The sequence below is a fragment of the Onychostoma macrolepis genome, chromosome 02 (assembly GCF_012432095.1).
Source record: "Onychostoma macrolepis isolate SWU-2019 chromosome 02, ASM1243209v1, whole genome shotgun sequence".
In the NCBI taxonomy this organism is placed as follows: Eukaryota; Metazoa; Chordata; class Actinopteri; order Cypriniformes; family Cyprinidae; genus Onychostoma; species Onychostoma macrolepis.
This window is the reverse complement of record NC_081156.1, coordinates 8327572-8347752: the sequence shown is the minus strand read 5'-3', so window position 1 is coordinate 8347752 and position 20181 is coordinate 8327572. Positions and strand designations below refer to the sequence as shown.

Below are 20181 nucleotides of genomic sequence, written 5' to 3'. Positions count from 1 at the left end.
AGAAAAAAATGTGATCTAAGTAACTTCGAGAGTGTATAGTGTTACGATCTGGATTAGTCTAGGGAAGACCGCAACAGAAATAAATGGTTGGTGGTGAGACACTGTGCGACGGCAGAAAAGAAACGTCATCTCCAGACCCAGAAAAGGCTACAATAACCCCAAAACAACCACAGTCACATGCGGCAAAAAGAGAAGTTTTTATTTACAGTCTAAACAGAAGTAACAAAAAGGTATTAACTTCAGAAGGGGGCAAGGCCAAAATAACAAACATAAAGGAACTAACTGTATAACCCAACTGACTAAACTTCAAAAAGAAAAGAAAACAAAATACAGCAGATTAAACTAACTCCCTAGACTAACATAAACAAGAGAAAATAAGTAATACAAAACAAAATGGCACCCACCTTCCTACTAAACCCAAAACAAAAGACATAAATTAAAGCTTAATATTTATAATGGGCTACCGAAGTTAACACTCACTTCTCTTTAGATTAAGTCTCAATCTTAGCTGTAATCAATGAGACAAAAGACAGAAACTCTACTTCAACAGTCTCAACACAATTGAGATAAAGGTACACCAAAGCACCAACTAAGGCTTAACACTAAATCCTGGAGTTTAAGGACGAGTTCTTAGCCGTCACACACCATCCAGCCACCACCAACTGCTGGTCTGAGGGTAGCTGTAGTTTAAAATGGGTCTACGATGTACTTAAGCTTGCGATGCTTTTGGGAAACGCAGCCCTGGGCAGAAAGTCTAGCTTTCCTCTTTCTTTAGAAAGTCCTCAATACATTGGTCCCTTCGCCATCACAGAACAAATAAATCCAGTCACATACTAAGTCTAGTTACTTTCACAGTATTGCATCACACCTACAGTAATTTCCATGTATCTCTATTCAAACCTCACCATTAGGAATGAAAAATATTATTGAAGCGATATCGGAATCGGACGATGAAGGCTTAAAATGTAAACATTGGCCTGAAATGAAAAATTATCGGCTATCGGCCAAAATATCAGCATATCAGAAATAGGCAAAAATCCATAATGTGCATCAATGTTCACCATCCTCCTCAGAGTCTGGTAAGGCAACATGATGCATTGAGCCAGGAAATTAAAACTTTTTTTAAATGCATTGATCATGGCAAATTGTACTTATTTTGTCTTCTGGGAAAAATGTGACATATCTTCCTTTTCAAAAGTTTTCACTCCCAGGATTTTTATGAACCGTGATGCCTTCTTGAGCATCTGTCAATATTTGCACTTTTATGTGTACGAGCAGTGTTGGGAAAGTTATTTTTAAAAGTAATGCATTATAATATATATATATATATATATATATATATATATATATATAAAACTAATTACGTTACTTAGTTACTTTTTATGGAAGGTATTGCATTATGTTACTTTTGCATTAAATGAAAATTCGTAAAAGCTCAAACAAACCTTTCAGCTGTGCTGCCATTCTGGATTGGATGAAGAAAAACACACAAGAGAAGAAAGTTTATTGCTCTTCGGCAATAAAAAAGGGGAAAAAAAATCTGAAGTCATTTTTGCTTATTAGTATGACTGATTTGAATCATTGAAGTTCAAGCAGCAAATACATTGGTTAATAAAATGGGATTAAATACATAAATTATATTTGTGTTATTTAACATCTAATTATTGCAGGTTTGCATTATAATCTGAGTTTGCATTTCACTGATTTTATTGATTTTGAGGAATACTGAATCTGTTTTTAATGTCAGTGAGATAAGTAAATGCATGTTCTTATTTAGTCTAGAAGTACAGTAAGATCATGTTCACACAGCAGCGCACACAACGCCTCTGCACTCACTCCCAATTTCTCTGTCAGTCAGAGCTGTCAGTCAATATATGGGGAAACAAAGTAACTGGTGTTACCTATTTGAAAAAAATCAAAGACTCTGCAGGAACTGGAGGATTTTTCTGAAGAACAGTAGGCAGATTAACTGCCCAGGACAAACGAGTCATGAACAACACACTCTCAGAAATAAAGGTACCAAAGCTGTCACTGGGGCGGCACCTTTTCAAAAGGTACATGTTTGTACTTAAAGGGTCCATTTTGGCACCTTAAAGGTAAATATTAGTACTTAAAGTGTACATATTTGAACCTAATAGGTACAAAAGTATACCTTTTGAAAAGGTACCACCCCAGTGACGGCTTTTGTACCTTTATTTCTGAGAGTGCACAAACAAAACAGCTGTGCGCGTTTCATGTTCCTTGAATTGCTCCACATTTTCTTGTAACACTTTCAAATCAGACTCACTTTGTGCCTTGCTTGGCTTGATGCTTCGGCTTCTTGTAGAATTATTATTTTTCTGGCAATGAAAAATATATACAAACTTATTAGATAAATTTAGTGTAAAGTGTAGGATACCTTATATTACTTGATACACTGACTATCGGCACAGTTATGGCCAAATCACAGCCATACTCAAAGTCAGTACAACATCACTATTGATTAGCTAATATTACTTAAAATAATGATCTTCCATCTGGACCTATATAACCTTGTCAGCCAATTTTTTTTTTTTTTTGGTGCCATTTTTACTCCCATGAGAATAACTAATTTACCCTACACTTCTCTTCACAGTGGACAAATACCATCTGCTTTGGCCTGTCCTCATCACTAGTATCTCCAAATCAGGAGTATCAAAAAAAAAAAAAAAAAAAAAAAACACGACTGAAAAACTGATTTTTAACAACTGGTTTCAAAGTCTTTAATTGCTTGACAATATCGCTTGACATCATCTTCTGCCCTCTCCTCAATCAGTAACCTGCTGTGAAGATTGCACTGGGAGAAGGCTGATCCCCTAAGCTGTTTTATTCCTCAGCGGGGGTTCAGCCTACTAATGGAGCTTCATTTCATGTGAATACTATGTTCGTACTATGTGAATATTATTTTGCACACTTGCACTAGCGTGTTATTGCCCATGCTATAACTCTGCACACTCAGTGACATCTTAGCAAATATGCAGCTTTATAGGAAGGTGGTCTATGATAACTAATGAGAGATATATGTTAGCATGCGTTTCAGTGGAAGCTGTTCTTTGAGTGCATGCAGCTATGGAAGTATGTGATCTGCATGCTACCAGCTTTGCTTATGGTGACTTTTCATTTGAGTCAATTACATGAGCCATAAATGACATGTGACAAATTACTCTGGGATTGAAAACAATGTGCTGGAGAACTACGGCATGAAAAGAAACACTCACCTAGTGACTATCCTGACAGTTAACAAGCTGTGATGTCAATGGTAATAGACAGGTACTGAACAGTGTTAATTGCGTGCTTTTAAGGGCTTTTAAAAATCTAAAAGCTACAGAAACATCTAAGATTATCTAATTTGCAAATGTATGTTGCTATATCTTAGTGGTAGTGAGTTTTTTTTTTTTTTTTAGCTAGAATAATTGTGTAGTTCATAACAAACCCAGAGCTAAACGCAGAGCCCCTTGGTTTACTGCTATTCCTAACAAACCACCGATCTGGTTTACTAATGTAGGTATAATCAACATAAAACAGCATAATGGAAAAAAAAAAGAAGAAAAAGAAACCTACTACTACACACTCCAGGTAGTATCAACAGGTAAGAATTGATTTATGTTTGCACATTATGATGGTGCACAACCCACAACAAAACATGTAACTCAAAAAAATAACTAAAAATATTTACAATTTTTCATTTGTAAATGTATGTGACCTGCCAATGAACATACATATAGTATCATCAAGTGCTCAAACTGTATTTAAAATAAAGATTGTACTTTGATGACTTCCATAACGAGACTAAATGTTCAGCAAGTGCTAATATGTGATTTCTTTGTCTAGCAGTCTAATTACAGTAATACTGTCTAATTACAATCCTGAACTTGAAGTTCAGACCAAAGGATACTGATTTTACACTTGGTGTGAATAGACAATTTGTCTGTGTTTTGCTTAATTGCAACATGCTTGTTGTGAAAGGTCCTTTCAGACTATGTAATTGGAAACGTTTTTGTATATGTAATTAGAAACACTTTATGGAATTCGAGATTAAAGTTACAAGTTTAATTATTTTGATTATTCAAACGTAACGTGATTATTTTGTAATAGTTTGAAAGCAATTTCAATTGTTGTATTCAAGAAACTTGTCCAAAACATAAGCGACTAGATTTCCTGAATGAAAGTGCATTGTTTTCAAGGCAAAAAGATAACTTTTTTTCTTTCTTTCTCTTTCTTTCTTTCTTTCTTTCTTTCTTTCTTTCTTTCTTTCTTTCTTTCTTTCTTTCTGTCTTTCTTTCGTTCTTTCTTTCTTTTCATTTCAAATGATCCAGGAAAAAAGAAGAACAAGAGGAGGAATGGCATTAATAGCGCAGCTGGCATTAATAGCTGTGCAAAGGCCATCATCACTGAGAGTTAAATTCTGAATGCTTAATATTTTATCACTCTAAGTCATTAAATGTTAAATAATTGATATAGTCTAGTTTTTCTTTGTTTTATTAAATTGAATTACTTGATTTACATCACATATTACCACGGTTTTAAATTATGTCAGTAATTCAGAACACTAAAATGAAGGGAATAGTCGATATAGTGGCTCTGAATCGCTCTTGACGCGCGTCGTGGGAACGGCGAGGGGCGTCAGCTGCGCGCGCACACGACACATTTACCAGACCCATTCATCTGAACCTTCGTGAGGCAGATGAAAAAGACCAGCTCGAAGTGAAGACCGTGAAGCTCTCGATGGGTAACCATCCCAACATGACCCGTGAACACACGGTCAGTAACTGGACCGCCGTGAGGAGAGACGCGGGGTTCGAGGGTCCGGCGCTCGCGCTGCTCACGGTCATGATGGTCATACTGATTGCTGTGATTGTGTGTGGAAACGCGTTGGTCATCGTCGCCTTCAAGATGGACAAGAGTTTGCGCAAACAGAGCAATTATTTCCTGCTAAACCTGGCCATCTCGGACTTTCTCGTTGGTAAGTAAAGTTTATAGAAAAGTTGAATTGCCTTTAAAAAATATACAGCAGTCGGTTATACCAACAATATCTAGTGACTGTCGTATTCTAGGGTGAATAGAATTTGGTGCAAAGTGATGTAGTCGAACAATGTGCAGGACCGGTCTGTCTGAAATATTCAGAAAATAAAATAAAACTAAAAAAAAAAAAAAAAAAAAAAATCGTTAATATTATCTTTTTTTAAATGAAGAGTTATTGAGTAGTAAGATAATTATCTTAATATATTCAAATATTTTAGTAAAACTATATATATATATATATATACTCCAGTCCAAGAATCATAATGACGAAGATACAGAGAAATTCAGAGTGGAAGAAAATTGTCTGCCTTAACATCAAAAGAGCTGTGATGTGAGTAGTGAATTAATGTGAGATGAGTCCAGCTCTGCTTCCCTTGTTCAATCACATCAGTGTGCATTTACTGCATAAGTTGGCTAAAAAAATAGAATATGTTACATGTTTGATAATTACATCAGGATCATGTTTGATAATTGCATCAACAGCAGGTTGCGTGGGAAACTAGTGGATTTGTCTACTTCTAAGTGTTTTTGTATTTTTCTCCCCATGTATTATGTCAGAATTTTGTCTTGTCGTATCTGGGTGTTGAAAACGGCTCTAAACTCATTAATCACTCTAGTGAATTATGCGTCCGCCGATGTCTGCTCTTGTGATGACAAAATCTATAAGCAGCTGAGAATTACTATAGATACTAGCTAAAAAGTAATTGCATAAAATCCTTTTTTTGCAGCTGCTTGAACAAACAACATTTCTGTTTAACAATGTTACATTTAAATAACATTGCAAATCAGGAATAAAACTAGGCGAAGATAGTGGGGTTCTACAGATGTGCTGGCGAAATGGAATGGGGAATGCTTATTTAACATTTATGCAAAATATACAGTTAGTGCTCAAATCTACATACTTGATTTGATAACTTTATTCCTACACCTGCTGTCAGTCCCAGGATTTTCTAGCTAAGTGGATAAATACAAGAATCGGGAACTGAATATGTATATCTTCTAACTTTTATCATGCAACTTTTAACATATCTTGTTATTCTAGGTTCTAATCTGCCCTAACACAAATGTTGATAAGCCAGAATGTATATCAGAAATGGGGAAAATAATTATCTGCATGCTGTTTTTTGAATTCACTGGAATGGATAGTGATTACATAAACAGCTGTTGTGAAATGGGGGGTCAAATCTAAACATAGTACCATATGAGTAGATATTGCTACCTTAAGGGTGCACATTACTATTCTTGATATTAATATGCACCCTTTAGGGGTAAAGAAGGTAAAAAGGTGTCCCTTTGAAGTTAGTGCCACAAGCTGTTGTACCCCTAAAGGTACAATTTTTGCACATATTATTTCTGAGCATGCATGAAAGTCCCATCAGAGAGTGCATGATTCACGAGTCAAATCAAGTATGAGTCTTGGATATAAGTTTATATCACTGCAAACCTCGACTAATTGTCTGTGATTGGATATGCGCACTTTGGATGGAACTTTTTTTATTGCACTCTAATGAACTCTATTGTACTGTATTCTACTATATTACTATTATAAATCTCCACATACTGATCTTAACGAGTCATTACACCAGAGATCCTCTCTACCTGCTGGAGACTACATTGCCTCACATAAATTTTTTTATGCAACTCTAGTGAAGAATAACATTTACAGTTTTCTCATTCATAAGTGATTTTTATTACATCGATTACACCTTAGTTTGGGGACCAATTCTCACTATTTACTAACTATTAACTGTAACTTTTGCCTCGGTAAACACCTCATTTGCTGCTTATTCATATCTAGTAAGGTAATTTTTGGGGGTAGAGTTAAGGGACCTAGAATATGTGCATGCCGAATAAGGTATTGATATGTGCTTTATAGTTACTAATAAACAGCAAATATGTCTAGTTAATAGTGAGAATTGGTCCCTGAAGTGTCATTACATCTAATACATTCATGTGCATTAAATATTTAAGTGCTCTTAGTAGTAAGATTGTAAGAATAGTTACACTTTTAAAAAGTTTGCTTTTTTTTAAATTCTGTTAATACATTGCAAGGCTATCTCATGACCAATTTGTACGTATTTTACGAGGTGGCTAATTTGTATGAATTTGTACGACCTCACTCGTACGATTTTGTATGATTTGTCTACACCCCAGTGATGGGTAGGTTTAGGGGTGAGGTTAGGTGTAGGTCATTCGTACAAATTCATACGGATTGTGCAACTCGTAAAATACGTATGATTTAACACAAATTATATGAATTTGTACGAGTGAGGTCGTATGAATTAGCCACCTTGTATAATATGTATGAATTGCCATGAGATCGGGCACATGCTGTAATGTTTCAAATTATTAAGCATTTAGGCAAACTGTGTTATTACTGTGCACTATTGTTTTGTACTAAATTTTACCCCAGGTATTAGTGAAGTGCCTGCATTTCATAACCGTAGCAACTACGTTTTTTTTTTTTTTTTTTCTTCTGAGAAAATACTTTTTCCTAGAGTTTTTACATGACTTCAACCTCAGATTCAATACCACACACACATTCAGTCTTGACACACTCAAGCAATAACTAAATTTAATTCAGCTATTTCAGTAGAAATCCATGCAATCTGGAATTTTGTTTGAGAGCAAAAAAAAAAAAATCCCCACCCAGATTTTGGGTTCAGTTTGGTCACACGGATTCATCACATTGACCAACATAAAGCTGCTTGGTTTGAAAGTGATTTTTGTGTGAGCTGTGCTTTATGTATCCCTATGCTACTACAATAGACAATGGACCTCTTTTGACTGTGTCGTGTTGTTAATGCGACTGCATGTTTGCTCTTGAAATTGCAATCATTGTGTAACCACAGCAACACGACTGATAGAGCCATCACTAACAGACAAATGGACAAAATGCTGTAACAACAGATATGAATTGCAAAAATTATTCAGCTTGACTCTTCAGAATGACTATAATATTGTTTTTTGATTGGTGTTTCCCACAGGTGCCTTCTGCATACCGGTGTATATGCCCTACATCTTGACAGGGAAATGGATGCTGGGGAAAGGACTTTGCAAGCTGTGGCTGGTCGTAGACTATCTTCTCTGCACTGCATCTGTCTTCAACATCGTACTTATCAGCTATGACCGCTATCTCTCCGTTACAAAAGCTGTGAGGCCTAATTTTATGCCCAATATTTTCATTATGAAGGAAACTATAGTGATGTATTCATTGTGATTCAGCATTCTTAGCTCATGACAACTGGCAGAAAGTATTGTCCAGGCTGGTGATAAACAACAGCAACAAGCACTATTAATGAAACTCATTAATAAAAATCCATGCACAGTCACCGTGACTCAATTTGTTTTGCTTGCTTTAATCAGTCTGACTCATTGAAAGCAGAACCTGGATGCAGACTATTATGGAATATCACAGATTATTTAGAAATGGTCAAGAATATAAAAACTCTTGCTTGTATAATAACCACCAAAAATTATAAAATGCTTATCAAGAGTCTGAGAATTATTGCAAACTAGATCATTATTAAATATAATTTACACAGAGAGCCAAACTACATGTAATTAATCTGCACGGAAACCAAAAGCCTAACTAACTACTTCAACTGGATTCAGTCAGATTTACTCTTTTTCAAACATGTGAGTAGCAAACTTTTTTATTGTACAGCGCATATCGGTGGCTGTGAAAATAAATCTGCATTGTTTATCTTTTTGATCTTTCATTAAAAAAAATGCATGTTGGTCACAATTACTAACACCCCTAGAAATTCTTGTGAGTAAAATATATCTGAAGTATATTCCCATTCATATTCACATTTTTAGCACAGCAGGGTGACTAGTAGCATAGCCATGACTTCCTTTTCCACAGGATTATAAATATAATGAACACAAAGGCCAAATTCCCTTAATCATCCATCACAAGGAGTAAAACCAAAGAATAAAGTTTTGATGTACAGAACAAGATTGCTGAGCATCACAAAATAGAAAGTGGCTTTAAGAAAAGCGTTAAATCATTGAAAATCCCAAAACCAACAATCTACTATCAATAATTAAGAAGTTCTAACCAACTAAAGATGTTATAAATCTTCCTGTTTGAGGACGTGTGTCTATATCGTCCTAATGCACGGTGAGAAGGAGAGTTTGAATGGTCAAAGACTATCCAAGGACCACAGCTGGAGAATTGTAGAGATTAGTTGAGTCTTGTGGTCAGACAGCCAAAAAAATATCAAACAGCACCTACATCACCACATGTTGTTCAGGAGGGTTTCAAGAAAAATCCTCCTTGCTCATCCAAAAACAAACTCTAGCATATTCAGTTGTCAACAGGACTGGATTCTATGGTCAGATGTAGAAAAAAAAAAAAAAGAAGAAGTTTTTTTGGCAGCAAACCCACCAGATGGGTTTGGTGCAAACAGGGATAAAAAGAACCCAATGCAGCTGAATCTTTAATGTTGTGGGCCTATTTTTCTGCTGGAGGTCCTGGACACAGCATCAAATACCAACAGTTCCCCTTTGTTAGAAATCTTATGTAGGGCTGTGGTTGATCTTCCATCAGGACCATGATCCAAAACCAAACATCAAAATCAACACAAAAACCTGTCACTGAGCACAAAATGAAGCTTCTGCCCTGGCTGTCCCAGTCCTCTGACCTGAACCCTATAGAACATGAGTGAACTGAAGGGAAGAAGCCGGGAATCTGAAGGTTCTGGAGAGATTCTGGATGAAGGAATGGTCTCTGATCTCTTGTCAGGTGTTCTCCAAACTCATCAGGCATTAGAGAAAACTGAGCTGTTATCTTGGGAGAAGGAGGTTGCAATAATCGGGTGCCAATAATTGTGGCCAACGTGACCTAGAGAAAAACATTTATTTTATATTTAGCCCCCCCCCCCCCTAACTTCAATAATAGGATACAATTTTTTGACTTTTTTTAATGAAAGATCAAAAGTATAAATGATGCAGATTCATTTTCACAGCCACCTTTGCTCATATTTAACAAGGGTGCCAATATAAATTGAGAGCACTGTTTGTCGCTACAAACTAGGGAATGGGCAGAATTAGTAGATTAACTAGATATGTTTGATACTGGTGTATTGAGGGGATTGATCCTCACATATAGTATATTAAATGTTTTAGTATCATAAACATTTTATTTAAAAAAGAAGAGTATGTTTGTGAAAATCTGACAGCAGTAATTTATCAAATGGCACATACTTGGGCATGCAGTGTAATTGCACGTTATTTTGGCAATTCAGGTGTCTGGATAACATCTCTTTTGACACTTTTCTGGTAGGATTATCCTTTGTTTAAAGAATTGCATTGTCACTAATGCCAGCAGGGCACCTGTCTTACTTCCATTAACCTTTCTAATGGAAATGCAGGTCTGTTAGTTGTTGTTTTTTTGAGGATAGTCTTGCCTTCAAATCACTGTCACTCGGGTCCCAGCAGTAATGCTGGGATAAGACTCATGACAGGAGCGTGTGGCAGGACAATGGAGCCCCACTGGCAGCTCATGATAAGTCAAAGCTGATGCTGATTGTGCCTCCTCATCACTGGCATCATGTTAAATCCCATGCATCATGCATTGGTGTATAGTTTTTGTTCTGTGTTGGGGTTGGCAAAGCTCAAGGTAAAAGAAGGACTGAGTTGTAGTGAAGTATAATGTAAATGAGCAAATGTATATTCCATTGAAAACATTTTGCATTATTATCTGGTTTATTTTGTTTGTATGTTTGTGTTTAACACTGTGCCAGATTCTATGGCTGTGTTCATGATGACAAAAATTATGGCTGAATTATATCATGTTTTTACAATTTATTTTTGCTAAAAACTCTAAAACTGTATTTGAAATAACTCTATTAAAAACTCTTCAAAAGAGTTAACTGAATAAAAAAAGTTTTGGTAACACTTTAGAATAGGTAACACTTGTTAACTATTAACTACTACTTTTCCCTCAATAAATTCTTAATTTGCTGCTTATTAATAGTTAGTGTGGTAGTTGTTAAGTTTAGGTATTGGGTATGATTAGGGATGTAGAATAAGGTCATGTAGAATAACGCATTAATATGTGCTTAATTAGCACTAATACATGGCTAATATTCTAGTAATATGCATGCTAATAAGCAACTAATAGGTGTAACCGTACAATAAAGTGTTACCAAAGTTTTCTCAAACATGTTGGAGGATCTTCTCCTAGTATTAAAAACTTGTGTGTCGTCCTGGAATGACCTATTCTACAGCGGGTATAAACAAGTCCCATTGGTTGAGAAATATATTGATTTTTTTTTTCTTCCAACATTGGGGCTAATTTCATGGAGTTTATTCATTGTATATAGATCCCACTCTGTTTATTATCTGGTTCAGAACAATGGTTTAATCCAGTTGTTGGAAGTATCCATAATAGCTGTATTTATCAGAACACCCAGACAGCACGAAACAACCATAGCAATTCCTCAGAATTAGTAAGACTAGCGAATGTAGAATCCATTGGCCTTATCTATTTGAATTGATTATATTAATTATCAATATTAAAAATGAAAAAAAAGTTTTATCTTGGCACGCTACAATTTCCAAAGAAATTTGATTGCTTTGCATTGTTCAGTTTTAAGTTTTATTCATGGCCTTGTGTAGAGCAAGAATTAGTTTCTTTCTTTAGATTACAGGATTTACCTTTCTTTAGTATCAAGCGGTGAAACCCCTTATTGGTTCCTATAATGCGTTGGTCTCTTGAAGTAAAGAAAAGCTCTTGTTCCTATGTTTGTTCCTTGGCTATAAGATAATGACTCATCATCTCCAGTCGGGTTTAACAATTGCTTGTCGACTGGTTCCATACCTTTTGTTTTATAAACCATGGTTGGAGTATAACCTTTCCACTTATTGCTGGAGAGGATTTCACCTCAATTATAATTCTCCACCTGGTTCAGGTGGCTATAGACTGGTGAAGGTGATAGACCTGTTAATAATGGATAATACACTTGAAAAAATAAAAATGAAGAAGAAGATGATTTTCTTCATGAACCAGGACCTGTTCTGTCTTACCCTTCAAACTGGTCTGATCTCTCTTGCGTGAATTCAGCATGGAATAATGGGTCAGTGCCATCATGTGAATGTGAATGACACTCTTGAAAAGCTTGAGATCATGGTCTAATGATAAAGGGTATCATCTCTTTTAAGAGTTTCAAACGTGTCGTACCCAAGAGAAAGGCCTCTCCACTTCCTCAGTGGGCTGACTGGATGGTAGAATTACCACTGACCGTCTGTATAGCATCCAGGTTTCCACTTGTCCTTAAGAAGTTTTAAAAAACAAAGCATTCAGAGTAACTTTTGTGGCGTGTTGTAGTGAATCAGCTTGCAGCAATACTGAACCAAGTATAAAATAGGGTTAAAATGAGTTCTTCGAATCTGGCCCTTGGGTTCCAGTCTCTTGCAGAGTTTAGCTCCAACCCTGATCAAACCTGCCTATCTGCAATTTTCTAGTAACCCTTAAGACCCTGATTAGCTTGTTCAGGGACAATGATTAGGGTTGGGACCTTGAGGTCCAGATTTATAGAACCCTGATTTAAAAATCAGCATGCAAGATGACTGGCTGTCAGATTATATGTCAGGAAGCGATCAGCTCACACTATGCACCTCACTGGCTGACAGATAAACCATGCATTGTAGACACATGATTAAACCTCATTGGTTCTTGTGCATCAAAGAAGTACTGTTGAGCTTCCATATTTGTGAGTTGATCAGGGTTTGATAAAAGCCTTAATTAAATCTGTTCATCATGCAGTCATATCTCTTTAGACGGCTTGGATTAAACCACTTAGTTTCTATGGATTCATTAATAAAAGTTATCCATACGAATTGAGTGGTTTAATGAACTTTTTGAAGCATGAATATTTTGATTGCGTAGATTTTTGTTGGACTATTTTAAAGGCCAGTTCACACTATTAAAGGGGTGGTTAAACACTATTAAATCCTTTTTCTAGGCTTGATTGTGTTTATGGGGTGCAGTCTAACATGTGTTAATGCTTTGTTTAAAAAATAATAAAATAAATAAATATATATATTTTACACCGCTTTGTCCCTTCTCCTATGAATGGTCTGATGATTTCTCCCTCAGAAATACGTAATGGGCTCAGGTTGATTAGCTGGCCTCAGTGTGTTGTGAAAGTGTTGATCAGAAATATCACGCCCTTCACCTCAGAATGCACTCCGGTTTTATTGTAAAATATGACGTCGTCAATATTGCTTATCAATTTGAGCCTGATTGAGACCCAGAGAATATTAGTGAAGAGGATTGTGCAGAACCTGATCAAGCACGATTCTTATAACAGGACATTTCAGAATGGTATGTTTTTTTGTTTGTTTGTTGTTGTCTCATACTTTTAGATGTGCTATTATTTGTAAATGCTACTGCTTATGCTAGCTTCTAATATAGGGTTTTATCCTGATTAAAGCTTTAATACAGCAGAATACATGATTGCAATGTAGCATTTTTGTAAAGTAATTGTTTACTTTGTAACAGAAGTGTTTGCCAGCAAGTATTGCTCGCTACCACGGCAACCGTGTGCGTCCATGTGAAAAATATCTGTCTGTCTATACATATAAAGTGTATAATTGGAGCACAGTTCAGTGATGGAGCTGATGAGCTGATGATCTGAATGCGAGAGAGAGAGCGAGAGAGAGATGCAGAGCAGAGTGTGTGCAGAGCAGGGAGGAACAGGATTAAGAACCACTGCTTTAGAACATTAATTTTGAAACTTGTGAATTCATTAGAATCGTTAGAAGACAGAATCGTGATTCATAAATGAATAAATCTTTTTGTGCACCCCTAGTTTTGACGGCATGGCAACAACTCTTTTGTTGCATGTTCCCGGGGGCAGGGTTTATGTAAATTTCTGGGTTTGTGATGTCACCACTCTGGGAAGTAGCTCGTTGTAGTCCCTACCAGCCATATTTGTAGGCATTTATCCACCCCATACCTAAACTTAACAACAAGCTTACTAACTAATAAGCAGCAGATTAGAAGTTTATTGAGGCAAAAGTCGTAGTTAATAGTTAGTTAAGAGTGAGAATTGGTCCCAAACTAAAGCATGACCCATTAATTAATATGAATATGGTGCTGCAAGATTTGATCCATAATTTATTATTGGAATGTGAAAAGTGATCTGCATATGATTAAAAAAAAAAAAAAAACATAAAAACATAACATGCACTGATGAATTGTGCAAAATAAATACAAGAACTTATATTAAGAAAGCAGGTATGATATTTTGATCCATTCTGGACAGCAAGCCGAATACACCTTTATCCCAATATGCTTTCATTTATCTCAGTAAAGGACAGTGGAGATCACAACAACACACCTACTCTCTAAAGGAGAAACTAAAGGAATTTTTAATTTGATTTTTAAATTATTTATTTTGTGATGTTTTGATCTTTGCTCACATCACAAAAGAAAAAAACACTGTACTTAAAAGAGCACAGCCAAAAAAGTGCTTTAGCATATAGTACTGTGACAAATGACTTATATGGTTTATATTTGTATTTTTCACAAGCGTTCAAGGACTTAGATAACATGTATTTATTATTATTCATATTAGTGCATTTAATTGCATATTTAAGTGCACTACCTTGAGTATTTTTAGGCTATTATTTGAAGTTGTTTTTTTTTAAAATCAAAATACTTGTAGGACTTTATATAATACTTTATAAATTAATATAATTTATAATTTATAATTGCATATTTAAGTGCACTACTTTAGATATCATTAGCTCTCCAATAAAAATGTCTACACTATAATAATTACATTAACGGTGGTGCAAAGTAACTTCAAGTGTATTAGGCAGAAACAGGTGTGAAAAGGTGGGATGGGATTTTTTTTTTTTTCTTTCATTTTGAACAAAAGCTATTTTTGAATGGATGTTGCATGAGATGATCTTCTCAAATCTTTATTGTGGGGTTAAATCCATCTCACTAAAGAAACATCCTGAGATGCCCTGGGAACAGAGATTTACAGAGCAGTGAATATTGTGTAATATTTACTTCAAAGATTTCTCTGATGTTTGGTTAGACTCAGGTCAGAAAGCGTCCTTGAAAATGTCTTGTTTTGTTTTCCCACACAAGCTCTTAACATCAGAGCAATGATACAAACATAAATCACAATGCGTAACGTCTGCCTTTAATCTGCAAGACAGCCATGTTTGATCTCACAGACTGCGGCTTCAGCTTCAATCAAAGGCAGTGAAGGAAGAAAGATTCATGCTATCATTGGCTGCACTATGACGGCACACAAATACTTGCATATGTGTGTACCAGCAAAAGACTGGACAAAAAAGTTTGTCTCCATTCCCTACTGTGCGTTTCCACGTATGGCTTCTGTGTACGGTTCAGTGGAGCAATACCACACTTTGTTGTCTTGAAATCAATTATGCCAAGAGTTGATTTTTAATTAGTAGTCTAGTAGGCCTAGTTGAATAGTAATAAATACTAAACTCAATCTTTTTCTCACATCTTGATAATTGGTTGCTTGATTTTTTTTTTTTAGCGATTTTTTTTTAAATCAATTTGTCAAGTGATTATCATCACATTAGCTTCACATTTGGGTCTCCATACAACTACAATATTTGAAGTTGGCAATTAAAAACAGCGGCAACTAACAAGAATTCGCATCTGAAATTAACATTTTGTTTAAGGATTGGAGTAGTACAAGTGAATAATGAAAAACTGTTGGTAAAATCCACATTTCTTAGCAGATAATAGAATTAATGGCAAGTACAATGGACTGAACAGTTTTGCCATACATCTTTCTTGTACAACTTAAATGTATTATTCATTGGAAACCGCTCCAGGCAATTAATTTAGTAAGTAATTATTTAGTAAGGTGACCCTCTGGTGCAGAACACAATAAAATAACCAGTCATATTCATTTTGATATTTAGCATTCAATTTAATGCATACAAAGCTTTAAAGGGGTCATATGATGCGATTTCTTGTTTTCCTTTTCTTTAGTGTGTTATGTAGCTGTTTGTGCATGAATAAAATCTGCAGAGTTACAAAGCTCAAAGTCTCCCGGAAAAAGATTTATTCTTTCCAAAAGAGAAGGCTGATCCAGACCAGGCTAAAATGGCTCATTAAAACACGCCCCCACATGTCTACGTCACGATGTGGAAATATTTGCGTAATGCCGCCCAAATGTTCATACAAAGAAAGAAGGCGTGGTTTCAGTAACTGCAGTAGTGTTGATGCAGCCGTGTCAGGGAGACGCTGTGTGTTTCTATGCGAAAGCAAAAGCACTTTATTTGGCCTTCCGAAAGATGCATTTAGGAATCATTGGTTAAGATTTGTTTACAACAGAACAGCACAACCCAAATGTTCGAATTTGTGCAACGCATTTTATGGACGACAGTTTTGTGAACCTAGGAGAGTACAAGGCTGGCTGTGCACAAAGTCTACAAAGGTTGTGTGTGTTTGTGTGTGTGTGTGCCAAGTACTGACTGCTGCGAATGGAGGAATTGGGGATGGAGGAGGGTATTTGCTCCTGAGCAAGCGATAAAGCTTCTGAATATACCTTATCTAGGAATGCCGTGATAGGCATTGTATTCCTATAGGTTGATGTGGATCAGCTGAGAGTCAGCAGATGCAAGCTTGACTCACATGACCTGCCAGAACTAACGCTATACGCTTAATTAGAACATTACTGGATGCTAACAATGTCAAGGTTGTGGGTTTGATTCCCAGGGGAAGCAAAAACTGATCAAATGTGTACCTTGAATGCAATGTGCTTTGGATAAAAGCATCTGCCAAATGTACAAGCATAAGTGTGGACTGACTGTTCAAAATTATCTAGTCTTTAATTGTGTTCTTAAAACATTAGCAAAAAAACATTATTTATACAGCAGTCATGAAAGATTTTTTTCTTTATTTAGCTCTTCATCTGACTTTTTCAAACTTCAATACTTACTACCTTCAGATATTTAGAGAACATTTAAAAGTAACTTTCAAATAATGTTCACAAAATAAAAAAAATAAAAAATGGAACACTCCCTTAATGTTTTGCTGACATTCACATAACCAAGAAAAGTCTTCTAGACATTTAAAAATCTGGACATTTTCAACGTTTAGAGAACATTCAGAAATAACATTTTCATAACTTGATGGGAACATTAGCATTACATTATGAAAATGATTAAGAACTGAATAAAAATTAATTTAAATGGTTTTACAGTGGTAACGGACATTATACCTGCTGACGATAGAGCTTAAACTGTATTGAACTGAGAACATTCCTTTAATGATGATCAATAGGTAATGATAAATGATGATACATGTTGATAAACACAATTACTGGCTATTGATATGTGTGTTTGTGTGTGTGTGTGTCTGAGGGGAACAGGGTCACATCACAGCAGCGTGAACAGTCCGTCAGAAATCACAGCACGTAAGCTGTCTTAACCGCAGCCTGTGTACTGCAAACAGATATGAGCATCATCACTGTGTCTGTCACGCGACTCTGTTCCCCTTTCGGGCTTGAACTGATGGTGAAACTAATGACATTATTAACTGTCTTTATATTTACTTTGAAAGGTAAGGGGCGTTACATTTCTGACATGCGCTTGTGGTGTTCGGCCAATCACAACGCACTGGGTCAGCTGGCCAATCAGAGCAGACTGTGCTTGTCGGAAGGAGGGGCTTTGTAGAAAACGATGCATTTGAGAGAGGCGGGGCATAGAGGAACTACGATAATGTACAGTGTTTGAAAAATAATGTGTTTTTTGAACATTAATAGTTAAACATATTCTGTTACACCAAATACACAAAATAATGATCTTTAAAAATAGCATCATATGACCCCTTTAAAGTGGAAACATAAACTATGTTAGTGAAAAATTGTGTAGGATAAAACTACTACTCCTGCTCATCTGATGCTTCATTCATAGCGCTTATTCAAACAGGGCTGTGTTCCCCAAAGCATAATGAGCATAGGATCATAAGTATAAAATAAGAAACCATTCCCACCACTAGTCTCTATGATACACCCTTCCTCTAAACTGCTTGTCCTGTAGGGTCACAGGATGCTGGAGCCTTTCCCAGCAATTCGGGTCAAAGACAGGGAAACAAGCTGGACGCATGCAGGGCCAGTACAATTATTTCACAATGAACATATGGAAAGTGTAAATGTAACATGTATTATGTTAAGGTTGTATGATATTATTTAAATTGAACATTAAAAGTTAAAATGGATCATGTCCCTGTTCTGTAATTGTTGTTAATGTACTGTGAAGACAAAAAGAGCAAAATTTATACTTTTAGGGGTGCAACATCCTGTCAGTCGATTACGAAAATTAGCCATGTTGGTAACACTTTACTTGAAGGGATGTGCATAAGACTGACATGACACCTTCATAATCATGACATGACACGTGTCATGAATATGAAGGAGGTTTTATGCATGTTTATGACAACTGTCATTAAGTGTCATTTGCTCAGTTATGTCATTTTCAAGGCAAAATTACATTTTTTGACCTAACCCTAACCTAACCCTACCCCTACCCTTACCCTAGCCCATAACAAAGACATCTCAAACAATGTCATCTTTGCATTAACTGAGCGAATGACACTTAATGACAGTTGTCATAAACAACCTTCATATTCATGCCATGTGTCATGTCATGATTATGAAGGTTTCATGTCAGTCTTATGCACACCCCTTCAAGTAAAGTGTAACCGCCATGTTTTTACTACAGAAACCATAGTTTAACTGTAGTACTTATACTACAGGTCGGGGGGGGGGATTCAGCTGTGATCACAGAAATCAATTCGTTTTCTGGCATTGTAATTTCTTTTTCCTAAAAATAAATTAAATATGTTAATATATAAAAATACAATATGAGATTAATCACAAATTATTGACAGCCATAGTTTATTTTCATCAGTTATCCAAGGATGATTTACAGCATTCTAAGATCAATCTAACCATAATAAGGGATATCTGTACTGTGACTCTTTTGCTCAGTATTTGGTGTTATGTGCATGCGTCTCTGTAGTTATCAGTTTTATGCATTTTTTTCTGCCAATTAAATGCAATTTTTCCATTGTTTTCTTTCCTGATCCTAGGTATCTTATCGTGCCAAACAGGGAATGACCCACTTTGCAGTGGTGAAGATAGCAGTGGTATGGATTCTGGCCTTCCTCCTCTATGGACCAGCCATCTTATTCTGGGAGCAGCTGACAGGCAAGAGCCACGTGCCTGACGACGAGTGCTTCGCTGAGTTCTACTACACCTGGTACTTTCTGCTCTCTGCTTCAGTGGTCGAGTTTTTCTCACCATTTTTATCCGTGGCGTTCTTCAACATCAGCATTTACCTCAGCATCCGTCAGAGGAGACTCGGCAGCAAGAAAGAATCCTGTTCTCCAAAGTGCCAGGATGCTACAAATGTGTACGGTGAGAAAGCACGCATGAGCGTCCGAATCTGCTGGAACTCCATGACGCTCAAGAAGAAAAATGCAGCAGACGGCGAAAAGCGCTCGGAGACCGACGGTCTGTCGATGCGGTGTGTCCAGCGTTCACGTCTGAGGCAGGACAAGAAGATTGCCAAGTCTCTGGCCATAATCGTGTGTGTTTTTGCTGTGTGCTGGGCTCCGTACACTCTGTTAATGATCGTGCGAGCAGCGTGCAGAGGAGACTGCGTGTCGCATCACTGGTATGAGGTGACGTTCTGGCTGCTGTGGCTAAACTCAGCGATCAACCCGTTCCTGTACCCGCTGTGCCACAGCAGCTTCCGAAGGGCCTTCTTCAAGATCCTGTGCCCGCGGCAGAGGTCCAACATACCGCTGACAGCCCATTCATCCAGCACACATAGATAGTCTGAATGACTAGAGGACAGAACACATGTACTGAAATAGCATGTACAAAGAGGATTTAAGTGCCTATTTATGAAAAGGAATGTTCCAGGTTCAATACAAGTCTGTCGACTGCATTTGTGGCATAAGGGGTGTTTACACCACACCGATTTTAACTTAAAATGGAAAACTTTTTATGCGTTTTGGCTGTTCACTTACACAGTGTCACCTCACGTCAACTGCGTCTGGACCAAAATGCTGTGCTTAAACACACTGCACAGACTACAGCCAACTGCAAACTTGTATGTGCG

At 36.6% G+C, this 20181-nt stretch overlaps 1 protein-coding gene across 1 annotated transcript; it reads left to right on the top strand.

Moving 5' to 3' along the window:
* The first annotated feature begins 4688 nt into the window (after positions 1-4688).
* LOC131529341 (histamine H3 receptor) lies at positions 4689-19894 on the top strand. Its single transcript, XM_058759003.1, has 3 exons — positions 4689-4981; positions 8028-8194; positions 19145-19894. The coding sequence occupies exons 1-3, from the start codon at positions 4744-4746 to the stop codon at positions 19892-19894; spliced, it is 1155 nt and encodes a 384-aa protein (XP_058614986.1). The 5' UTR covers positions 4689-4743.
* Positions 19895-20181: the final 287 nt, after the last annotated feature.

What these genes read in the sequence shown, in the direction of transcription:
- LOC131529341 (XM_058759003.1), top strand. Translation starts at nt 4,744, where the DNA reads ATGGGTAACCATCCCAACATGACCCGTGAACACACGGTCAGTAACTGG. An exon ending in CATCTCGGACTTTCTCGTTG is followed by an intron (nt 4,982 to 8,027) that starts GTAAGTAAAGTT and finishes TGTTTCCCACAG; the next exon opens with GTGCCTTCTGCATACCGGTG. An exon ending in ATCTCTCCGTTACAAAAGCT is followed by an intron (nt 8,195 to 19,144) that starts GTGAGGCCTAAT and finishes TCCTGATCCTAG; the next exon opens with GTATCTTATCGTGCCAAACA.